Source organism: Orussus abietinus, unplaced genomic scaffold (genome assembly GCF_000612105.2).
Source record: "Orussus abietinus isolate OABI.00-Male unplaced genomic scaffold, Oabi_2.0 scaffold64, whole genome shotgun sequence".
Taxonomy (NCBI): domain Eukaryota; kingdom Metazoa; phylum Arthropoda; class Insecta; order Hymenoptera; family Orussidae; genus Orussus; species Orussus abietinus.
In genome coordinates, this window is record NW_019394435.1 from 233,391 (window position 1) to 252,958 (window position 19,568).

The 19,568-nt window shown below is 52.2% G+C and overlaps 1 protein-coding gene across 1 annotated transcript; it reads right to left on the reverse strand.

Annotated features, from left to right (window-relative positions):
• Positions 1-929: 929 nt before the first annotated feature.
• On the reverse strand, positions 930-15,516 carry LOC105697488. Its single transcript, XM_023432292.1, has 22 exons — positions 15,485-15,516; positions 13,190-15,423; positions 11,394-11,668; positions 10,979-11,326; positions 10,798-10,875; positions 10,552-10,704; positions 10,121-10,489; positions 9,734-10,049; positions 8,991-9,634; positions 8,550-8,912; positions 7,651-8,469; positions 5,572-7,569; positions 5,204-5,490; positions 4,566-5,127; positions 4,205-4,477; positions 3,872-4,118; positions 3,438-3,781; positions 2,871-3,162; positions 2,505-2,810; positions 2,141-2,415; positions 1,257-1,664; positions 930-965 (listed from the first exon to the last, which is right to left on the reverse strand). The coding sequence occupies exons 1-22, from the start codon at positions 15,514-15,516 to the stop codon at positions 930-932; spliced, it is 10,659 nt and encodes a 3,552-aa protein (XP_023288060.1).
• Between the last annotated feature and the right edge of the window lie 4,052 nt (positions 15,517-19,568).

Genomic DNA, 19,568 nt, shown 5'->3' on the forward strand with positions numbered 1-19,568 from the left:
CCCGATGCTCGACGCATTTTGCGACGAAGCCGGGCAACATGACTTGGCCGGTACGGAATAGACTAAACGAACAAACAACAACAATGATAGTATTACACTTGCCTTTTCATTAATAAAAAAAAAAAAAACAGGTATATATATGTATAGTACTGTAGAAATTAGTGCACCGTACGTTGCATCGCTCTCGCGGAGTGCGTTTCCGGCGATCGCGGATCTCCCAAGGACCCTGGATCCCGTTTTTCGAGTCGATACGATCAACTTTAGCACGCGAAATTGACAATTCCGTATACGACTTTGAAGTGTCGACCGGCATTACGCGACTTCGCAACAATGCCAAATTTTTCATGCGAATCAATTCGTATAGGAAAGAAATCCGTACGAACTCGAGAATCGGGTCCCTGAAGACGGTCCCGGGAACCTTCTCCCGTTGGCGAAGGTTTGCTCTCATTGGTTGCAGTTTGGCACGAAATTAGTGACCCACGTATTAACGACGCATCCTCCACGCGTATCTATGACGCCCTTTCCACGCACTCCGTTTATTAAGTCGCTAGTCCGATGCGCTCTCGAGTCTCGCAAGTCGGACTCGAGTCGATTCGAAGGTATAAATAAATTAATTTCCCACGCATTCGGGCACCTCCACCGGTCCAGCGGAGTCTGGGACCGCGCGAGATGCATCCGCGAAGCGGTCGGATAGAAGGATCCCGATTGCAAGCCGAAGAGCGCCTCGCAAAGGGCGAGACCTCGTCGATCGACCTCAAGATCCTCCCCCACGACTCTGCGAGTAGTATTTGGCAACGACGAATTTTCGTACTCGTTCGAGAGGGTTGCTCCTGCACGGGTTCCGGTTCTCCAGAAGGCTTCCAGCGCCCGCTGGCTCTTGGACTTCCGGGGAGACCTCGGTAGAACACCTTGAGGATTCTTCAGGTCGCCTACAGCGAGTCGAAGTTCGATTCCCTGTCGCTGGTCTGAGGGAGGTAGAAATTTGCATATACACTATTTATGAAATTAACGGAATAGGGGTTTTGAAATAATTATACACAACATCCGATGAAGCAATTTTGCCGAGGAGTCTATCGTTACCAGCTGCATCCACCATGGCCATGCTCTGGGGACCAGCCAGGGTGCAATGGTCTTTGCGAATAGGACCAACGTATAATAAGCCGAGGAAATTTATCACTTCATACGGCTCGAATGGCCCTGAGTGAATGAGTGCTCGGGAGTGTGCAAAAGCGTGGGGATGGACTGAAAGAAGTTACCCTGTCGGGGTTGTAAAGCGGTGGATGCTGGGCCGGAAGTCGCAGGGTGCTGCCCAGATCCCTTTCGGCCATGGTGTGTCCATCGCTGGCATTGTCCCTGTTGTCCCTGTTGTCCCTGGAATCCTTGAGGCTGCTCCTGCCGGTGACGGCCACTTTGGTGGGTGGTTGGATGGTCGTTTCCCCGCAGGACCTCGCCAGAGTGGAACCGTCCTCGGCGAGGTCCAGGCGCAGGATTTTCGTGGGGGTCTGAATGGTGGTCTCGCCGCAGGATCGTGCCAAAGTGGAGCCCAAATCGCCGGAAAGGTCGCCGCTCCTCAGGATCTTCGTCGAGGGCTCCACCGTGGTTTCGCCACAGGAACGAGCCAGCGTCGACTCCGCATCGGCAGTTCTTACCACGGTTGCGGACACCTAAACGCAAGGTTTTTACCATTTGGATACACATATTTCTGACCAGAACTATTATATAGAATTTTAATTTCTAGAAATACGTCCCTAAAGAGAAGGATCATCCCATATTTGCACGGCAACGAGAAGGCAACTCGCCGACTGCGCATGCCCATTCGTTCCAGTCACGATACCCGGCCGCATTTCCCTTCGCATTATCTCACCTACCCGAGATTGATAACCCGTATGAACGTACTAACAGCCTCGGTACCACTTGATACATCCTCGTACCCCTGCTGTGCAGTTATGACGGACTCGCCCAGTGAGATCACAACTCCCGACCGTCCACTTCGGCCGCTGTTTTTATTCCCCCTTAATCAGGGTCTTAAATGAGTCCATGAATCCTTCCCGCAGGAAATGATCTCAGAGGCGGACGGTTTCGATTACCTGGTTTCTCATTTTCCAGATAATTAAGCTGTCGAGGAGACGTCTGGTCTTACCTGGAAGCCGGCGCTGACGAGCGCTCCGCTGGGCGCGACAGGAGTCCTGACGACTTGGAGATCCGGCTCCTTGTAGTCCTTGATGCTGGCCACGCTGGCCCTCCTGTTCCGGGGATGAGAACCGCTTTCCAAGTAGCTGATCAACTTATGCTCGTCCGCCGCGAAGGTGCTCATTACCGGCTTGTAGTTCTGCGGCGATTGCGGGGCCGAGCGATACTTGGCGCGCGGGATCATCACGGTCAACGATCGGTCCCGCTGCTCGTCGTTCATGGGAACTGAAACGCCATTAGGACGTCATTAGCATGTCATCTTAGGGGCGATATACCCCGGCGACAACGAGGATCGAATTCGAGAGTAGACTCACTGGGCGTGGGTGCGCTGGGTTTCCTGGCTGGGTGTCTGGGCTTGCCGCTGATCTTCCTCACGGGCCTCTTCAGGGGCGGCGCCGGGGCGATCATCTGCGGCGGTGGCGGCAGAACGTGCGGAACGTGGTGTGGAATCGCCAGGTCCGTCACGCTGCCCTCGCTGCTGGTGTCCCCACCTGTCCCCGGGATCATCGCTCGCCTGTCTCCTGACCTTCTTCCAGGTCGACGGAAGCAGGCCATACCCACGCACACCATCAGCAGACTCAGCAGGATCGCTCCCGTGGTCACCAGAGCTATCAGCAACACTGAAAAGATCCAACAAGGTTAGGATATCTTTGTTTAATCGTTTTTAATTGGGTACTCACCTTTCAGGTTCACCTGGCAGCGCTGACCACTGTGCCAGGGGAAACACTCGCAGACCTCTTGGCCATTTGTGTTGGTGACACAGTGGCCCTTGTTGTTGCATCCGGCGCATCCTAGAGGAGCTTGCGAGCAGACCCTGCCAGGATATGCCGGGTTCTCCGAGAGGTCTGCCCAACCTTCCCTGCAGGAACATTGATAAGACCCTCGGATGTTGAAGCAAGCTGCATTTGGAGAGCAGTCGTGGTGAGGTCCCCCCTCCTCGGTGGAGCACTCGTCGAAATCCCGGGCATCGATCTGGAAGAAAGATTGCTCCTTAGATTTCGAAAGAGGTAGAATTTTATTTACTTCAAATCTCAGCATCTTCGAAAATGATGTTCCAAAATGGTGTTCCGTTATCCGGGATTTTTTAGGGGAGCAAGTCAATTGATCCTTTGAACTACCAAACGAAGCATTCCACCAGTTCCCGAGACAGTTTCAAAACATATTTGCATCATTTGTGCCGTCTGGGATGATTATTCGTCTGACCTTCCTAGTTACATTTAATTGAACCCCTTAATTATTGGACTCACCAGGTCGAGGTCTTTCGAGGCAAAGACCTCGGTGCCACCAAGACTGAAGTTGCTGCTGACCAGATATTTCCGAAGAACCTCCTTCAGTCTGGTCTCATTGGCGTTTTCGCTGAGCTGAAGGTGGAAATCGACAGTGGCAGGGCTCGGATTGAATCCAGCGATGTTTAATCCTCTGTACAGGTCCCTTAGATCACTTTGCATCAGGGTCCTGTCCAGAGCATCCTTGACGGGTCCTGTCAGACGCTTGTACGCTGCAGACGTGGAATCGTTCAAGGAAATCTCGTTGGCGATCGGATCCCTTGCAATCCTCTCCAGACCCACTCGTAGGGTGTACGTGTAGGTTGCTGAAGGAGAAACAAAAGTTGGAGAGACGTCATCGAGAACTGTTCCTTCAGGATCTAGGAAGGGGCAGCTATTCCGATCCTTAAACCTACGTTTGCAGGGACGGTCCGGGAACATCCTCGCGAATCCTGGACGACACACGCATCTCATCTCTGATCCAACTTCGGCACATACTTCCGACTTCGATGCTCGACACTCTGGCACGCAATGGTTGATCACCGGCTGAAGAGGAACCACGGGAGCCCCCAGGATTCCACCTGCGAGCACTCTGTGCACCTCGTTGCCACCTGGGTCCTGCTCGTCTCTGGAGGCCTCTTCTTCCCCGTACTCTGCCTCGACCTAATATTTCAAACGATAGCGATTACATCTCGATCCTCAAACTTATATTAAAAGAATCCTGGAACATGGAGACGACTCCTAGGTACCTCTTCGGCGCCAGGTTCTGGAGGCTTCTGATCGCTCATCACAACGAAGATGGAGTCGTTATCGACCGTGTTCTCATAGCTTGGTGGAACCCTCGTTACGGAAGTCACGATCGTCGAGGTCACCGTTGATACAACGCTGGTAGGACGCAAAGTTTCGGTTATTATCTCCACTGTCGTCGTGGTGTAGGTATGGGTCAGCAGGAGAGTTCTCGTCGTCGGAGGCGACCCAAGGATGGACGTCTCCGTTCTGGTTACAGTCGACATCCTCGTAACCTGCGAAGATTCGTCAAGTATCTGTAGCTCACCTGAACTATCAACAAGGATGGAATAATTCCTAAAATTCTGCATCATAACTGTCTACCTTCGGCATCGTCGTCAGGGTTGTCGCGGAGGCATTCTTCGAGGTGTTCGAGATGATGGGTCCTGCGATGTCCTTGTCCACCTGGATGCTGGGCAAGACGGAATCCTTTCTCTCCGGCTTCAAGGTGTTGGTCACCTTCGATATGGAGCTGTCCACTCTCGTCACTATCGTCGGGGTGTCTTCTGCCTGATCTAATTTTGTAGGGCTCGTCGAGAACTCCGTGACCTGCTGTCGGTGGACCTTGGTAGTCTCGTCCGTTTTCAGGGTCATCTTCTGGTCCTTCGTTTTGACGGTGTCTACTATGTGCGTCAGTGACTCGGTAGGCTCTACTCGAGAAGGCGTGACCGTAATCTCTTGGCTAGACTCGATGAAGACTGGACGATCAGGCCTCTTCGTCGGTTTCCTGACCACCTCTGGAGAAGGTAATTTAGTCGGGTCCCCGTTATGGGAAGAAATCGATGGGACTGATCTGCTAGGCTCGACGTGGTCCGTTTGAAGCGGTCGCAACCTCGTTGGCATGATCAAGTTTGTCGTCAGGATCGCAGTTGGCTGAACGGACACTCTGCGAACGGACATTTTAACATTAATCATTCTTCAGCATGGAACAATCAAATTTGAAACGAGGAACATGTTCATACCTGGACACCTGCCTTGTTTCAAACGGTCGCACGGTGTAGATGCTGACGTGCTCTGGTTTCCTTGTCTCCACAGGTCTAAGGATGCTGGGGACATCAATGACCATTGGAAGATCAACGGTACCGTGGATGATCGGAATCTTGGATTCCATGTCCTGGACCACTGGTATGTGCGAGGTGGCCACAGCAGTCGCGATTTGGATGGAACCAGAGACCGCTACTGCTGGTCTCACGGTTGCGATCTGAGGCGGCCTTGAGGTCTCCGGTACCGGAGGTGGTGGCACCATGTCCTTCAAGTGAAACACAATTCCCTAGTATACTTCTAACACACTATTCTTTGTATTCGACTACAAAGTTCAAGTATACAATACCTGAGACAATATTTCAACCAGGAAGGGTTTCACGATGGTCGGCCTTGGACTTGGTGGGACCATATTGATGCCTGGTGGAGGTGGCGTCGCGATGGCAATGGACTCTTCTAGCGGGATGTACTTTGGAGGAGGTCGCAGTCCCGATTCATTTGCAATGGCAAATGGGAAATCATCTTTCGGTCTATTCGTTGTCGTGATGGCGACCGGAGGTGGCGAGAGTCCTACGACATCCGAAGGCAGGGGTGGAGGCTTCAGCCCTTCCTGTTCATCGGACTTTTTGGAAGGATCCTTCGGAACGGGCCTCACAGGTGGTGGCATCATGTTCTGAGATGGCACCTTCGGTTTCTGAGTGCTAATTGCCTCGCTCTGATCAGGACCAAGTTGATGGTTGCTCTCAGTCTTCCTGATATCAGAGGTCTCTTCGTCCACCTGATCTTGGCTCGCAATGCTGGTCTGATAGGTGTCCTGAGGCTCGTTCTTGTATTTAGGTTTCTGAGTTCCTTTGGTGACCAGCATACTAGGCGGTCTTTCTGTTTGTGTTTTGCTGTCCTCTTCATCTCCTGTTGCTTCCACAGGCAGAGAGAACTGGATATTCGGGCGTCTGTTGGACTCCACAGGCTGTCCATGAGGTTTACCTGGCCTCGATGAAATTGTAATCGGCCCTGGAACCTGGGGTTTCGGCTTGGTCAGAATATGTGGATACTCCGGATGAACCTGCGTCGCGATGCCATGGTCTGGTCGAACCATGGGACGATTCATATCAGCTCCAGGCTTAGGATTACCGAAGTCGGTATAAAAGGACCCGCGATTGGGATGTGAACTGGTCTGATTTCGGGAATAGTCGTGGTGATTCCCAAGTTCGTAAGACTGATCTTGGTATGGCCTAATTTTCTCGTTTTCTGGGATCCTAATGCTCCAGTCGGGATGCTCATGGACCGTTTGCTCCTCACCTAGCTGACCTTCTCCGGGTCTTTCTGTGAAACCACCTAAATGGTTTACCGTGGTACCATAAATACCTGACCCTACCTGAGGATGTTCCGTTGGTCGGTGTTGGTCTGGACGAGTCACTTCAAACTTTCTAGGAGGTTTCGTAACGATCTCCGGTCTGGAGTACAAAGGAACCCTGGTGTCAGGTCTGCCTATTCCGTGAGGTCTATGATAAGGTCTCTGTTTCGGTCTCTCAGGTTCTGGCCCAAACAGGGGGCTGATAGCAGGTGGTTTCAGGTCTATCGTATCATCCTGTGGTGGGTTCTGTTTCACGTGGAAACCGAAAGGAACCCCCTGCACTATTTCATAATCGGGTCTCCCAATTTTCTGACCATAACCGTAAGGTCTTCCTGGATCCACGTGGTCATTGTAAACACCAAACGGTTTGCCTTGCACAATTGGTGTCTCGTACGGTCTTACACCTTGGTAATCAGATGCCGCATTTTGTGCAGTGTCGTCCTTTTTATGCCCAAAGGGTACACCTTGGCTGAGGATCATCGAAGTTTGGTCCTTCTGGCCATAAGTAATACCCTGGTCGATGTTCAAAGGTTTTCCCACCACCGTGTTCAACGAACCCACTGCGCCGTAGGGGTTCTTCGTCGAATGGGTCATGTTGTTCTCCATTTGCGAAGTTGGTGCACTATTTACATCCTGTTCATGATCTTTTCCGCCCTGATTCTGAAGAGGGTTGTGCACTTTCAGGTTCTCTGATTCACCAGCTTCGGAGTCCATTAAGGGCTGCTCTGTCTGAGTGTTGGAGGTCCAGGCTTCATCTCTGTCCGGGTGCGGAAGAAGTTGCCCGAAACTCTGGACCTCGGGCTTAATGGTGGGGAGTTGAGGGTAGTACTGGGTATCCTCAGGTTTCACCTTTGGATCGGTGGAAGGATTGTGGTACTCTACAGCTCCAGTCGGCACGTGCTCCTCGTTTCTGTCGTTTTCAGAAACGTTAATCGCAGCCTGGGGCTTTGGCTTCCCTCGGTAGAAGTTCGGAGGTCTGTCCTGGAGATCAACCTGATCAAAGGAGACAAGTTATTTGATAAATTCACGGTTCGGTATATTATAGAAAAATGTGTACAGGTTGTAAAGTGGTACCTGGGGTCGATGGCCATATTGCTCTTGCGCAGCGTTACCCTGGGGAATATTTGGTAAGTGCTTCTTTGGAGGTTCCTGAGAAGGTTGTGGATTTGGCGCCGACCATATCGTTGTCATGTAGTTCCCCTGAGGTTTGGGTCTCTGAGGTACCGTGTACTGAGGTTTCCGAACTGGGTGGCCAGGTCTTTCCATGTAAATCAAGTGACTATGGGGCCCGGATGTGGTTCTGAAGGGAGGTCGAGGTCTGGCGGAGGGTCTTGGACGAACGCCTGGTGCGATTCGAGGTGGTTTCTTGTCAGTTTTCCAGCTGGTGTTAAACGTCACCTCGTTGCCGGAGTCTGCTGGCTTTCCAAGGAAGACGTACTGATGAGGAACTTCGGTGGGAACGTGCATCTCGGTTCTTCTAGGTGGCAGAGTATCGCCCGGTCTTTGAGGTTTAAGGTAGTCCCTTCTAGGTGGATGGACATGGGACAAGATGGAAGGTCTTGCCGGAGGCTGTGGACGGATGTTCACGGTTTCCGGTCGATGGTGCACCAGAATTTCTGTGTGAACATGTCCTTGACCACTGGTTGCATCCGCGCCGTCTGGACGTTGGATCAGGTGGACCTCTGGTTTCCTGTCAGGTCTGGTCGCTAAAAGCTCAACCTTGTCCTGGGGTCGAAAATGGTCAAAGTGGCTCTGGGAAGGACTCAAGGGAATGGTGTTCGGCCGAGATGAACCCGGCTTTTCTGGAAGAGGTCTGAAGTTGATCGGTGGCGATGGAGGCACCAGGAACTCTGCTGGGTCCTTCTCACCAGAGTACTGCGATGCGTCTTCGACCTAGCAGAAGATATGATCACGTTATTAATTTTAATTCTTGCCAAATTGTCATCTAATATCAGTATTCCAGTTTTAGCCACCTTCTCTACGCGTATGAACCCTGGACCGACTTCAGATTCCGGATATGGAGACGGATCGTCGAAATAGTGTCCGCTGATGTGCGGCTCGTTGGTGTCGCCGAAGATCAAAGCTTGGGTACCACCCTGAGGAATGACTACATTCGCCACTTGACTCGGCTGGATGTTCACCAACAGTGGTTGGCCAGTTGATCGATCGATCACGTGAGGTACTTGATGAACGATTGGTTCATCAGGCTGAGGTTTAGCCTCGGAAGTCTCGATCATAGTGTCCGGAAGCAGAGGGTCCTTCTGGGCCCAGCTGGGACGATTCGGCTCCTTGTTAGATTGCCAAGGTTTCACTTTCACCGATGAATCTGCTGGGGTCTTAAATAACAAACAATTAATTAACTTCTGCCGTTAATACTTTAAAGCAAAATACAGAATTCCGTGGATTTAATATACCTCGTCAGGTCTCGAAGGGACTTTGGGTTTATTTTCCAACCAAGATTCAAGAGGTGTCAGGGGGTCCTTGGCGCTCCAAGGTCTCCTGTATTTTTCAGGACTCCATTCAGGTTCGTTGATGTTCACGTTAGGGTTTGCATACTGCTCCACATTGGGTCTCCCAGGTGGTTTCAAAAGCGGATCGTTCTCTAAAATGTCGTGTTTGGACCCTGCCCTTTTAGGCGGCGCAGAATGGATGGGATGTAGTTTTTGAGGACGCTTAGGAAGTGGAATCGTCGCTGGAATTTTCACATGCTCCTCATAAACTTGATGGGCAGGTAATATTTGGATGTGTGGTCCCTTGTGGACTTGAGTAGTCGGCTGAGCCTGAGAATCCTCTTGGTCGTCATGAAGGACCTCCAGGACAGGGTGGACTGGAATGTTAGGAACCGGTGGAGGAGGCGGTTTCATGCCGACGTGTTCTCCTTCCTTCAGGAAGGTTTGCGGAGGTCTGGGTCCCATTTTTCCAGGCTTTCCAATGATGACGTCACTATTCGCAGTGATGATTTCCCCGGGAGAAATCGGGATGCCATCGGCGAGGCTTGCTGCCACTTTGTGCCTCGTCTCTGGGAGGTAATTGTGATTCAGGTTCGCCAGGTGAGCCGCTAGAAATGGAAAGAAAAAAAAGATCAATCAGTTGTAAAGACTCGCTTACCAGCCGCATTTATAAATTTTTATTCAATGCCACCATTTGTTCATTTTACCCATATTTTGACTCTCGGCAGTCTCGATGTCCCCATCAGCGAATTCCGCGACCGGGATGTAAATCGGCGATCTGGGAGTCGTAGCTTCCTGAGCCTCGGTGTTGGTCACCGTATCGTTTCTTCGAGATGCCGACGTCTTCCCCTGGAGCAGACCAGCCATGGCGGTGATCACCGGTCCCAGAGCCGACAGACCATTGATTCCCAAAGACCCTAGACTCAGCAGATTGCTCACTTGAAGATCACCCTCGTTCTGAGAACTGGATGGCTTCTTGTTCTGGGTGGACTCGTTCGACGAGGTCACGGTCGCGTCTCCACTCTGTAAATAAAATGTTAATAATTATCAAAGAACCTCTAAGGTAAGACCTTAGGAAACAAGAATTTCGGTACCTCGTTGCTCGATGCTTGATCTCCAGTTTGAGCATCGGAACTGCTGATCGTTGGTGTGGAATTGGTCAGGGCAGCCGAGTGAGTATTCTCGGCAGGGCTCTTCTCGATGTTCTCCACCTCGACCGAAGCAGTCGCGACATCCTGACTGTTCAAGGTCGAGGTCGGATCGATCTGGTCCTTCTCGTCAAAGAAGATGATTGTCGAGCCGGTCACGACGTTCTTCACCGAGTCGGAATGGTGAGCTGTGGTCAGCAATGCGTTCATGTACCCAGCATCCAGCAAACTCGGAGCAATCGACTCGGTAACGACGTTCTCCACTATTCGGAATCTTGAAGAGATCGTCGTCGAAGTGTTCCCATCTGCGCCGGCCTGGAGAGAAAAAAAGGTAGACTTACCGAATCTGCTCGCCGAAGACTAATTCATCGATTTACCTGCTGAAGAGTCGTGAAGAACGTGTAGGTCGTGAAGTACGTCTTCGTGGCGAATATCTGGATCGGTTCGGGAGTTTGGTTCACTGGGACGGTCTTCGTGGCGGTCTTCTTCATAGGTACTTTCTCCATCACGACGTCGGTGGATGTTGCGACGTTGGTGCGTACGACGGTACTTCCGTTTTCTAGGAAGGTGTTCAAGTACGTATAGGTTATGTGGTACGCCTTCATGATGTCCGTTGTGGAGTCTTCGGTATTATCCAAGGCAGTCAAAGTGGTCGTAACACTTGTGGGCCGTGGAGGTGGAGCCGATTCCGTTATTATTAACTGAAACCCCGGAATATTCACCTCGCATTTTTTACTTTATCTGTTATAAGTAAATAATAAATCATCCCTAAAGAAAATGGACGATTGGAACTCGTATTCGTACCTGTGTAACCGTATCACTGGTCGTTTCTATCCTGGTCCTTCCTTCCTCCATTATGGTCTTCTGCAAGATCCTGGTGCTCAGATAAGCGTTCGTTTCCGGTCCCGGGGATTCGGACGGTTCAAGGACCATGTCCAGATAATGCTGAGGAGCTGTCACGGTATTGGTGATAACCTTCATACTGCTCTCCAGAGCGTTATCGGCGTCAGGATGATCGGTGTTCAAGGTGAGGTACGTGTAGGTCGTTTTGAACACTTCGGTCCTCAACGTGGGCGAAGCTTCTAAAGTGACTCTTGCAGTTTCCGATCCTGGTTTCCTGTGTCTCTCTTCTGTCGCGGTATTGGCAACCACCTAGATAAGTACCAGGACTTTTAATAACATCCTATGGTGCATATTAATCAGTTCCCATGAAATTCACCTGCTCGTCCGTGGACACTATCGTGGTACCGTCCCTGGTAATCGTGTTAAGATATGTAAACGTCGTCATGCACGTTTTCGTGACGAAATCGTTAGGCTTATCTTGAGGAAGCAACATCACCACCGTGTCCGATAAGGTCAACGTCGGCTGAGGATTTGAATTTTCCCACCTCAAGGCCGGCGTTGGTCCCGCTACGATCACCTCGACTCCATTCGACATCACCCTCGTCGCCAGGTTGAACCTCCTGCCCTCCTCTTCATCCTTTACTGCGGATTCTGTCAGCGGCAGATTTTAGTTAAAATTTGCGTAAAATGATATTTTATGTAAGATTAAGCTAGAGATTGACGCTTTTTTTCGAGGGCTGACCGAAGCTGCGGTTTGATGCATTCTTCAGGGCCCCTGAAGGATGCTTCGACTCCTGACACTCAGGTACGACGTGTAGCATATTATAAGGGGCACTTACTGAGATATTTTTTCCTACAGATTTCCTACAGAGCTTCCAGCAACAAGATTTATAAAATACTCCTTTCCTCTTTTATTGAATACGCGATATGTTCAACGAGTAGGTCAAATTTCAATTTTCAGCATGTAACCGAGGTCAGCCCCTGAAGTACTCTTTACCGATCTTACACCGCAGTAGAACGTGCGGTGTACAAGAGTGGTGCCTACACTCGTAATATACAATTTAATTAAAACTAAGTAAATGCAGTAATTATCTATTTAAGAGTTATCCACGTTGAATTAATTATAGAGACAAGGGAAATACAGATCGAGCCGATTCGCGGGGAATCTCTGAAAATTCACGTGTGTTAATGGTTACCGAGTATTTACACGTAACACATTATTCTTTACACTATGTACACTGATTACAGAGTCGCAGAGTCTGCGAACGAAGAATTTGGAAACGGAAGGTCAAGGTTTTAGACGTAATCGGTTATCAGAAGAAACAGAATTCGGAAGAAATCTCAAGGAAGAGCGAATTCCAGGCAAACTCGTCAACTATCCGGACACTCGGCTTATCAAGAGGATAATCAATAGTTATCGATTTCCTGATCGAATCGGTAACATTGGCGAGTTCGACTAGACTTGTTCCCCTATACAGATCCCGTCGTCAGGACTCACGACAGAGGTAAGACAGACAGTATAGTAAAAGCTTATCGAGACAAAGACGAAGACTATACACATTGAATCAAGTAAATGAATTATATTACAGAAAAGTCCGCAGCTTTGCGCGCCAATTGCGTAAAAATCCGGTCAGGGTCCGCGTGGGAATGCGTTTCCCTTGTCAGCAGGGCTTATCACAGTCAGTGGACGGTAAAAGCCATCCCCTACTATCCTAACTTCGATCCACCCAGACGGACTCGTGATTGCCATCACCAATTATAAAATCATAATTTTTTACAGGCAATATAAACGAGTCGATCTAGGTAGGAAAGCACCGAGCGCGCAGTCCTGCGATATAAAAATAAGAACAGAAATAAAAAAAACCGTGAATACATAAGTTAGAATTGCATGACCGATCTCGTAGCAGAACTCGCGCTGGATGGTAGGTAAAAAGCGAGGGACTTTCACTCGGAAATCAGTGAAAAAGACTTCCTACTTTGAGGATCGATTACCTTTGACTCCATATGATAAACAACAATGCGATTCTACAACAAAAGACTTTAAAATTGAGCCAATGTGTTGGTCATTTCCAACGAGTACCAGTGATTTTTTATTGGCAATTCCACATAATTGGGGCATACAAAATTCATAATTTCCTGAGTGAACAGCCCCTCGAACAAAAGAATACTCACCGTCGCCAGATTCTGGATAAAGCACAGGTGAAACGGAGTTGAGAGACGACTGCGCTGTCGGAGTGACTGTCACGGTGACCGGGACCGTCAACGTCAGTGTCGTCACTCGAGGTCTGACGGTGGTGGACGAGGTCACCTCGGTTTCGGGTCCGTTAAGTTTCGTCACTACGTAAGTGTAGGTCCTGAGTCTCGTCGACGTCACCACGGTCTCCGTGTAGTAAACGCTGGTGCTCAGCTCGGGGGTGGAGAGGACCGACATTGGGGGGTGGGAGTCGACGTCGTCGATCGGTTTCGAGGGCAGAATCTGGGGAAAGTCAGGGCGCGAGAGAGAAAGGTACAGGTCGTCGGCAAGACCGGCTTCGATCTCTTCCGGCGTAGGTGACGCGATCTTGGTCGTCACTTGAGATGAAGAAGTGGTCATGGGTTTGATGCCCGACGTGGGGTCACCACCCAGAGGAATAACCGACGGGATGTCGGAGTTCTCCAGGTCCTCGGGGAAGATGGTCACCGCAGGATGCGAGGTAATCGCTGGTTCCGACCTTCTCTCGGTCGGTTCGAACGTCGTGGAAGGTTTGACGAGGCGGTCCGTTTCGCTGACGACGGACTCGATGGGGATGACGGACAGGACTGCGTCGTCCTCCTTGGACGTCACGCCGGAAGGTGGCTCAGTTTTTGGGAGGTCATAGTCGTCGATACCTTCAGGGGTTGAGACATCCGCCATACTTGTCTCATCTACCCCATTCGGAGTCGTCGAATCGTCAGCGATCGGGATTTCCGAGCTCCCTTCCTGAGGAACCGTCGACGAAACAACGTCTTCGGGTTGTTCTTCAGGGGTGGACTTTGGAGCGTCATCCGGTTTGGCAGATTCCTCCGGGATTATTTCCGGAACCATTGTGAAGGGTCTCTCAACATAGTCAGCCGTTGACGGCCTGTCGTGATAATCGGTTGTCTCTGTCGTAACATCTTTTTCTTCCTTCGCGGTAGTCGCTTCCTTTTCGGTGGTCACTTCTTTCGCTTCTTCCTCCTCTGTCGTTGTCTCCAAAACTTCGGAGTCGGTAGTTGGCTCGTCGAGCGAGGTAGTTGTCAAAAATACATCGGAATCCTTCATCGTCGTGTCCAGATCCACGTCACTTTCCGTTGTCGCGTCCACCCGGGGAGCCTTTTCCGTCGTCGCGTCAGCCTGAAGAATCTTTTCCGTCGTCACGCCATCCTGAAGAATCCTTTCCGTCGTTGCGTCAGCCTGAAGAATCATTTCCGTCGTCACGCCATCCTGAAGAATCCTTTCCGTCGTCACGCCAGCCTGAAGAATCCTTTCAGTAGTCACGCCATCCTGAAGAATCCTTTCTGTAGTAGTGTCAGCTTCATCCCTTTCCGTTATCACCGGCACCAGGGTCTCTCCAGGTTGTTCTTGACCGCTCTTTGGAGAACTCCCGTCCATTTCTTCCATAATCTTCTGTTCCGTGGTACTTTCGGGTAGTTCCTGGTCGTACTCTTCCTCGTATTCGTCATCGCCAGACGGTGGGAAAAAGAAATTATCGGTGATGATGACCGGCTCCTCGTGGCTACTGGGTTCCGCGAGGTCGCTCGTCATCTCGGACGGAGTGGTGCCCACCTGGTACTCAATGTCAGGTTTATTCTCAATGTAATTGGGCGTTTCCTCCAAACTGGGTGTACCGGTTGGTGGATCGGTGAGTTCAGGAATTCCTGGCGCCTCCTCCACGGTATCATCTTCGTCATCGTCGTCAGGAGCCGTGTAAAATCCGGTAGTGATGACGGCCAAAGTAGACGACGGCTGGATAACCGGTCTCACGTTGACCAACTTCTTCCTGGTAACTCTAGGTTTATTAAACGCGGAATCAACAGTGGTGGGTCCCAGTTTTCTTCTTCTGGTCACCGTTACCTTGTGCCGTCCATCGGCCGCAGAGGGGCCCCCAAGGTCTGGGGCCTCCACCGTCTGCAGGGCACTCGCAGGTCCTAGGGTCCTCACCCTGGTCACCACCACTCTTCGTGGCGAGGGAGTCTGACTCTCCTGAGGAGAGTAGCTCTTCGTGTAAGGCACCAAAGGTCTCCTCCTGACAACCGTGAACTTGTGCTGCTTCCCCAGGGTGTTTCGGACAACCGGGACCCGGATTCGCACCCTCTTTCTGGGCACTTCGTCCTCCTCTTCGGGATACCCGTAGTAGTCCTTTTCTCTCTGGCCAGAATCCCATGGCTTTGCGTATCCCCCGGCGAACCTGGGGACCACGTCCAGACGATCGCCATAAAACGGCGACCATGAAGTCCGTTCCCTTCCACCTGAAATTCGGGATTGTCTCGTTTCGTACCATTCCCTAGGACGAGGGAATTCAAGGTCGTGTTCTTACGCAATAACTATTAAAGCCCTGTGCCAGGGGTACTCGTGTGTCAAGGGGCTTTGTATCGTTACGGGGTTCTGTACACTTTTCTAGCTCATAGAGCAAACGTCACGAGAGCGGTTCCGTCGTGTGGACGCGCGTGCGGCGTCGGCAGCTCCGGTTAGTAGGTAAGGTCGGGGTCGAGAGCGAGGACGATGCAGGTGGCGGAACACCACGAAGAGCGAAAAAGGCTCGAGGGGAACGGGCAGTCAAGGTGGAGAACATCGACTCGCATCAGAGACGACCTTAATGGCCAAAGACTCGACCCGTGAGGTCGAGGCCGACGAGGGAGCTCTGGCCCTGGTCGGACCTCAGGAGTTTCGGCAAATTTCGTCGATCGAGTTTGCCGAGGGTTGGCGAAGTCGGGCGAGTCGGCTCGAGCTTCGGGGCTCTCATTGGCAGGGAGATTGGATGAGAAACCAGAATAGATATCAGAGCGACGTTCGAAGAGAGGTAGAGAAACAGAACGTAAAGAAGAAATGAAAGAAGAGGGGCGGGGGCGGACTTAAAATCGAATTTTCGGGGTAAGGGGGATCGAGGGGATCTTTACGAGAGGTTAGGTGTGAACAGACGTGGATATGTGCCGTCCGACGTCACCCACTACGCTCTCGAGACTTTGCGTCGGCGCGTGCGCGTTGACGGGCTCTTCGCTGCTGGTCAGAATGGCGACGCCTTCGGCGCCGGCGTGCAAGGACGGAGGTATCGACGGCTGCACCGCCACCTCCGCGTCCCTTCTTCTTCGCGAGGTCGACGTGGCCTCCCCGGTGTTCTTCACCGTACTCAAGACGGTGCTGAACTCGCCGGGCCTCCTCCCAGAGACGTATAAGGTCACCACGCTGGGCTCCGTCGAGGTCGACGTCGGCGACGCCGATGAGTCCTCCCTCCTGTGGTGGGACTTGTTCCCGTAAGGCCGACCTTTCGTCTTGGGAGACCTCTCCACGGTGGTCGTGTCGTCTTCCTCGACGGAGTCATCGTAATTCTCGGGCTTGTAGTCGAAGTCGGCGGGCTGGTGCCTCCTTTCGACCTCACCCGGCAAGGTGTTGCTCTGCGTCAGCGAGGGGGCCGCTGCGAACAGGGGGTCCAGGGGGTTCAAGGATTGTTGAAGTGGCGGCAGCTGCGGCTGCGGTTGTGGTTGTTGAAGCAGGAGCAACAATGAGTTCAAGTTGGCAGCCGGGATGGCTGCGGTTGGGGTTACAACTACAGTATCCGTGATGAACTCCGTGGCCGTGATGACGTCCGTCGACGAGTCCACCAGGGTCGTCAGGATTTCCTTCCCTCGGAAGGTGAGGGGGATCACGGTGCTCTGGTGCTTGGTGATGGTCGTCACGTAGGACGTGGTCCTGGTATCGTACCTAGTGGTCGGTGTACCTTGAGGAGCGTTCAGAAGAGGGTTCTGCTGACCCACTCCCAGCTGACCGAGCAGCAGCTGGGAAAGCAGAATATTGGCCAGAGGGGAATTTCCGGTGGGGAGAGACGGCTGAATCGTCGAAACGACGTTCTCCACGGAGTACACCGTCGTCGGAACGATCACCGACTGAGAGGCTCTGCGACCTCCCAGGGTGGTCAAGGTGTGCGACACCTTGGTCGTGGATGTTTCGTGCAGAAGGAACCGCGTGATCTCGGTTTGGCCTTGGACGTTAGTACCGGTGACCTCGCTGACGATGACGACCAGAGGTCGACCATCTCCGCCAACGACGGTGCTGTACTGACCCGGACCAAGGACCTCGGTTCTGGGTTGGGCGGTTACGATGTTACGTTGGCTGGTGACGCCATTATTCACAACTGGGATGGTGACCTCGGTAGGGACGTAATGGGTTACGGTGATGGTACCATCAAAGTTGGGCTGCACGAATGTCGACTCGCGGATGTCTTCGTGAGATCCTCGTCCTCGAGTCGACGGTCTGCGGCCGTTCCCGCTCCTAGGCCTCGGCTTCGAGGGAACCCTTCGTGAATTTGAATTCGATTCCTGCGACCTCGAAGTGCTGGTCCTCAGCCTAGTTGGTCGAGGCCTGGTGCCGTCCTTGCCAGTCGACCTCGATCTCGACGAAGAGCTCGGTCTTTTATACCCAGGCCTCGTGGACCCGCTATCCTTTTCCCGAAGAGTGAATTGTCTCCCAGAATTCGAGGTCGCCGAGGGCTTCACTCGAGGTGCCGGGCTTCTGTTTCCCGAGGTGGGTTTCGACCTCGGCCTCGAATTGGAAATCCCAGGGGAAGAATCCACTTGCTCACTCGATTTGTCCGATTTATTCGCGCCGTTTAGTAACTTTGAGGTCGGAGACGTTCTCGTTGAAGGCAGCGTCCTCGCTGGGTATCTCGAGGTCGTTTTCGTGCTGGGAACCGATTTGGTCTCTTCTTTACTGGAGGCCATATCGGAGTCAGCTTTCTCGTCAGATTTTGCCACGCTGGAAGCCGACGTGGTTGGCCTGCGGAATCTATTCGTCAGTGACCTCAACTGACTCGCCTGTCGACGGACTCTTCTTGTCCTACTGAAATTATTGAATGGCCTGATGGGCACTACCGGGCCTCCGGAGGTCCTCCCTGACCTACGATTAGTCCTCGTAACCGACCTCGCCGTGGCTGTGTCCGAACCTTCGTAATCATTGTCCGCGATCTCTTCAAGAGGTTCGTCCTCGAAGTTCTCCTCGTCCTCTCCTTCAAACTCCTCCTCGTTTTCCGCGGGCTCTTCGGTTGGTTCGGGTCGCCTCAGTAAACCTCTTGGAGGGAACAAACCGTTCTGGTTCTGCCGAGGTCTCGTAGAAACCGGGGGAGTCGTCCTGCCTCGATCTCCTCTGGAACTTCCTCTGTTTGGTATCGTGGGAGGACTCTGTCTGCCCAAATTTCCATTCCTCCTCGAGGACGGAGTCGTTGGAGGTCTCGACGTAGAGGTGGTCGTCCTCGACGAACCGTTATTTAAATTCAAGGGTCTGCGGAATCTCAACAGCGGATTTGTCGACCTCCTCGAAGACTCCGTCGTGGTCTGCAGAGGAGCGGTCACCGTTTCTCCAGCGACCTCGTCCTCGACGGTATACGGAGTTTCTTCGGTGACCAGGGTTGTAGTCGTGAACTCATTGGCGTTATCTTCCTGATCCTCGTGCCTTGCAGTGGGTTGACCTCTAAGAAGAGTGGAGGTCGGCTTTATCCCAGGTCGATATCTCGAGGTAGCTCCAGGATATGCCGAGCTGGAACCGCGAGTTCCTCCTCTAGCCGAGGAACCTCTTATCGAGCTTGGACCTCTACGCCCTCCAGGGTACGCCGAGGTCGAGGATATCCTCGAGGTTGCCCGACCTCGACTGCTGCCAACTGGGAACCCAGAACTGTAGGACGAAGTCGCAGAAGGTGAAGTTCTCCTCCCGGAAAACCTCCTCGAGCCCGAAGGCGATAAGGTCGAGGAGTAAGGTCCGATCGGAGAACTGACCCTTCCTCTGGACGTGGCGAACCTGTTGCCCTTCCCAGCTAAGGTCGCCGTAATCGTCGGAGTGATATCCGTCCTCGTGATGGTCGTCGCTCCCTGAGCACCCTTTCGTTTAGGATTAAAGGTCGGCCTATTACGGGAAATAAAAGGTCGAATCACCGGAGTGAAGGTCCTCTTCCTGGACGAGAAGGTCAACCTTGATTTCTTCTTCGACCTCGGCCCGTCCTCGCCGTCCTCTTCCTCGCCTTCTTCTTCCTCTTCGTCCCCGTGATCCTCCTCCTCGTCCTGACCCGAACTTTCGGTGGTGGGGTCTTCGGAAAGAGACGACTGAATCACCGCTGGCGAAGGTGAAATGTCTGGAATTCCAGTGGCATGGATCGAAGGTAAGGTCGAGGTTGGGGTAATAATGGTCGAGCTGGGGTTGGCACTGAGAAAGCTGGACGTGCTCTCTATAATCTGGGCGTATCTTCCGTCAATGTTGGTCCCGATCACCTTGGACTGATAGACCGTGGTCGATCCATCGGCCTCGATCTGTCCTTGGATCACTCTGACGAGACCAATTCGGTGACCCTTG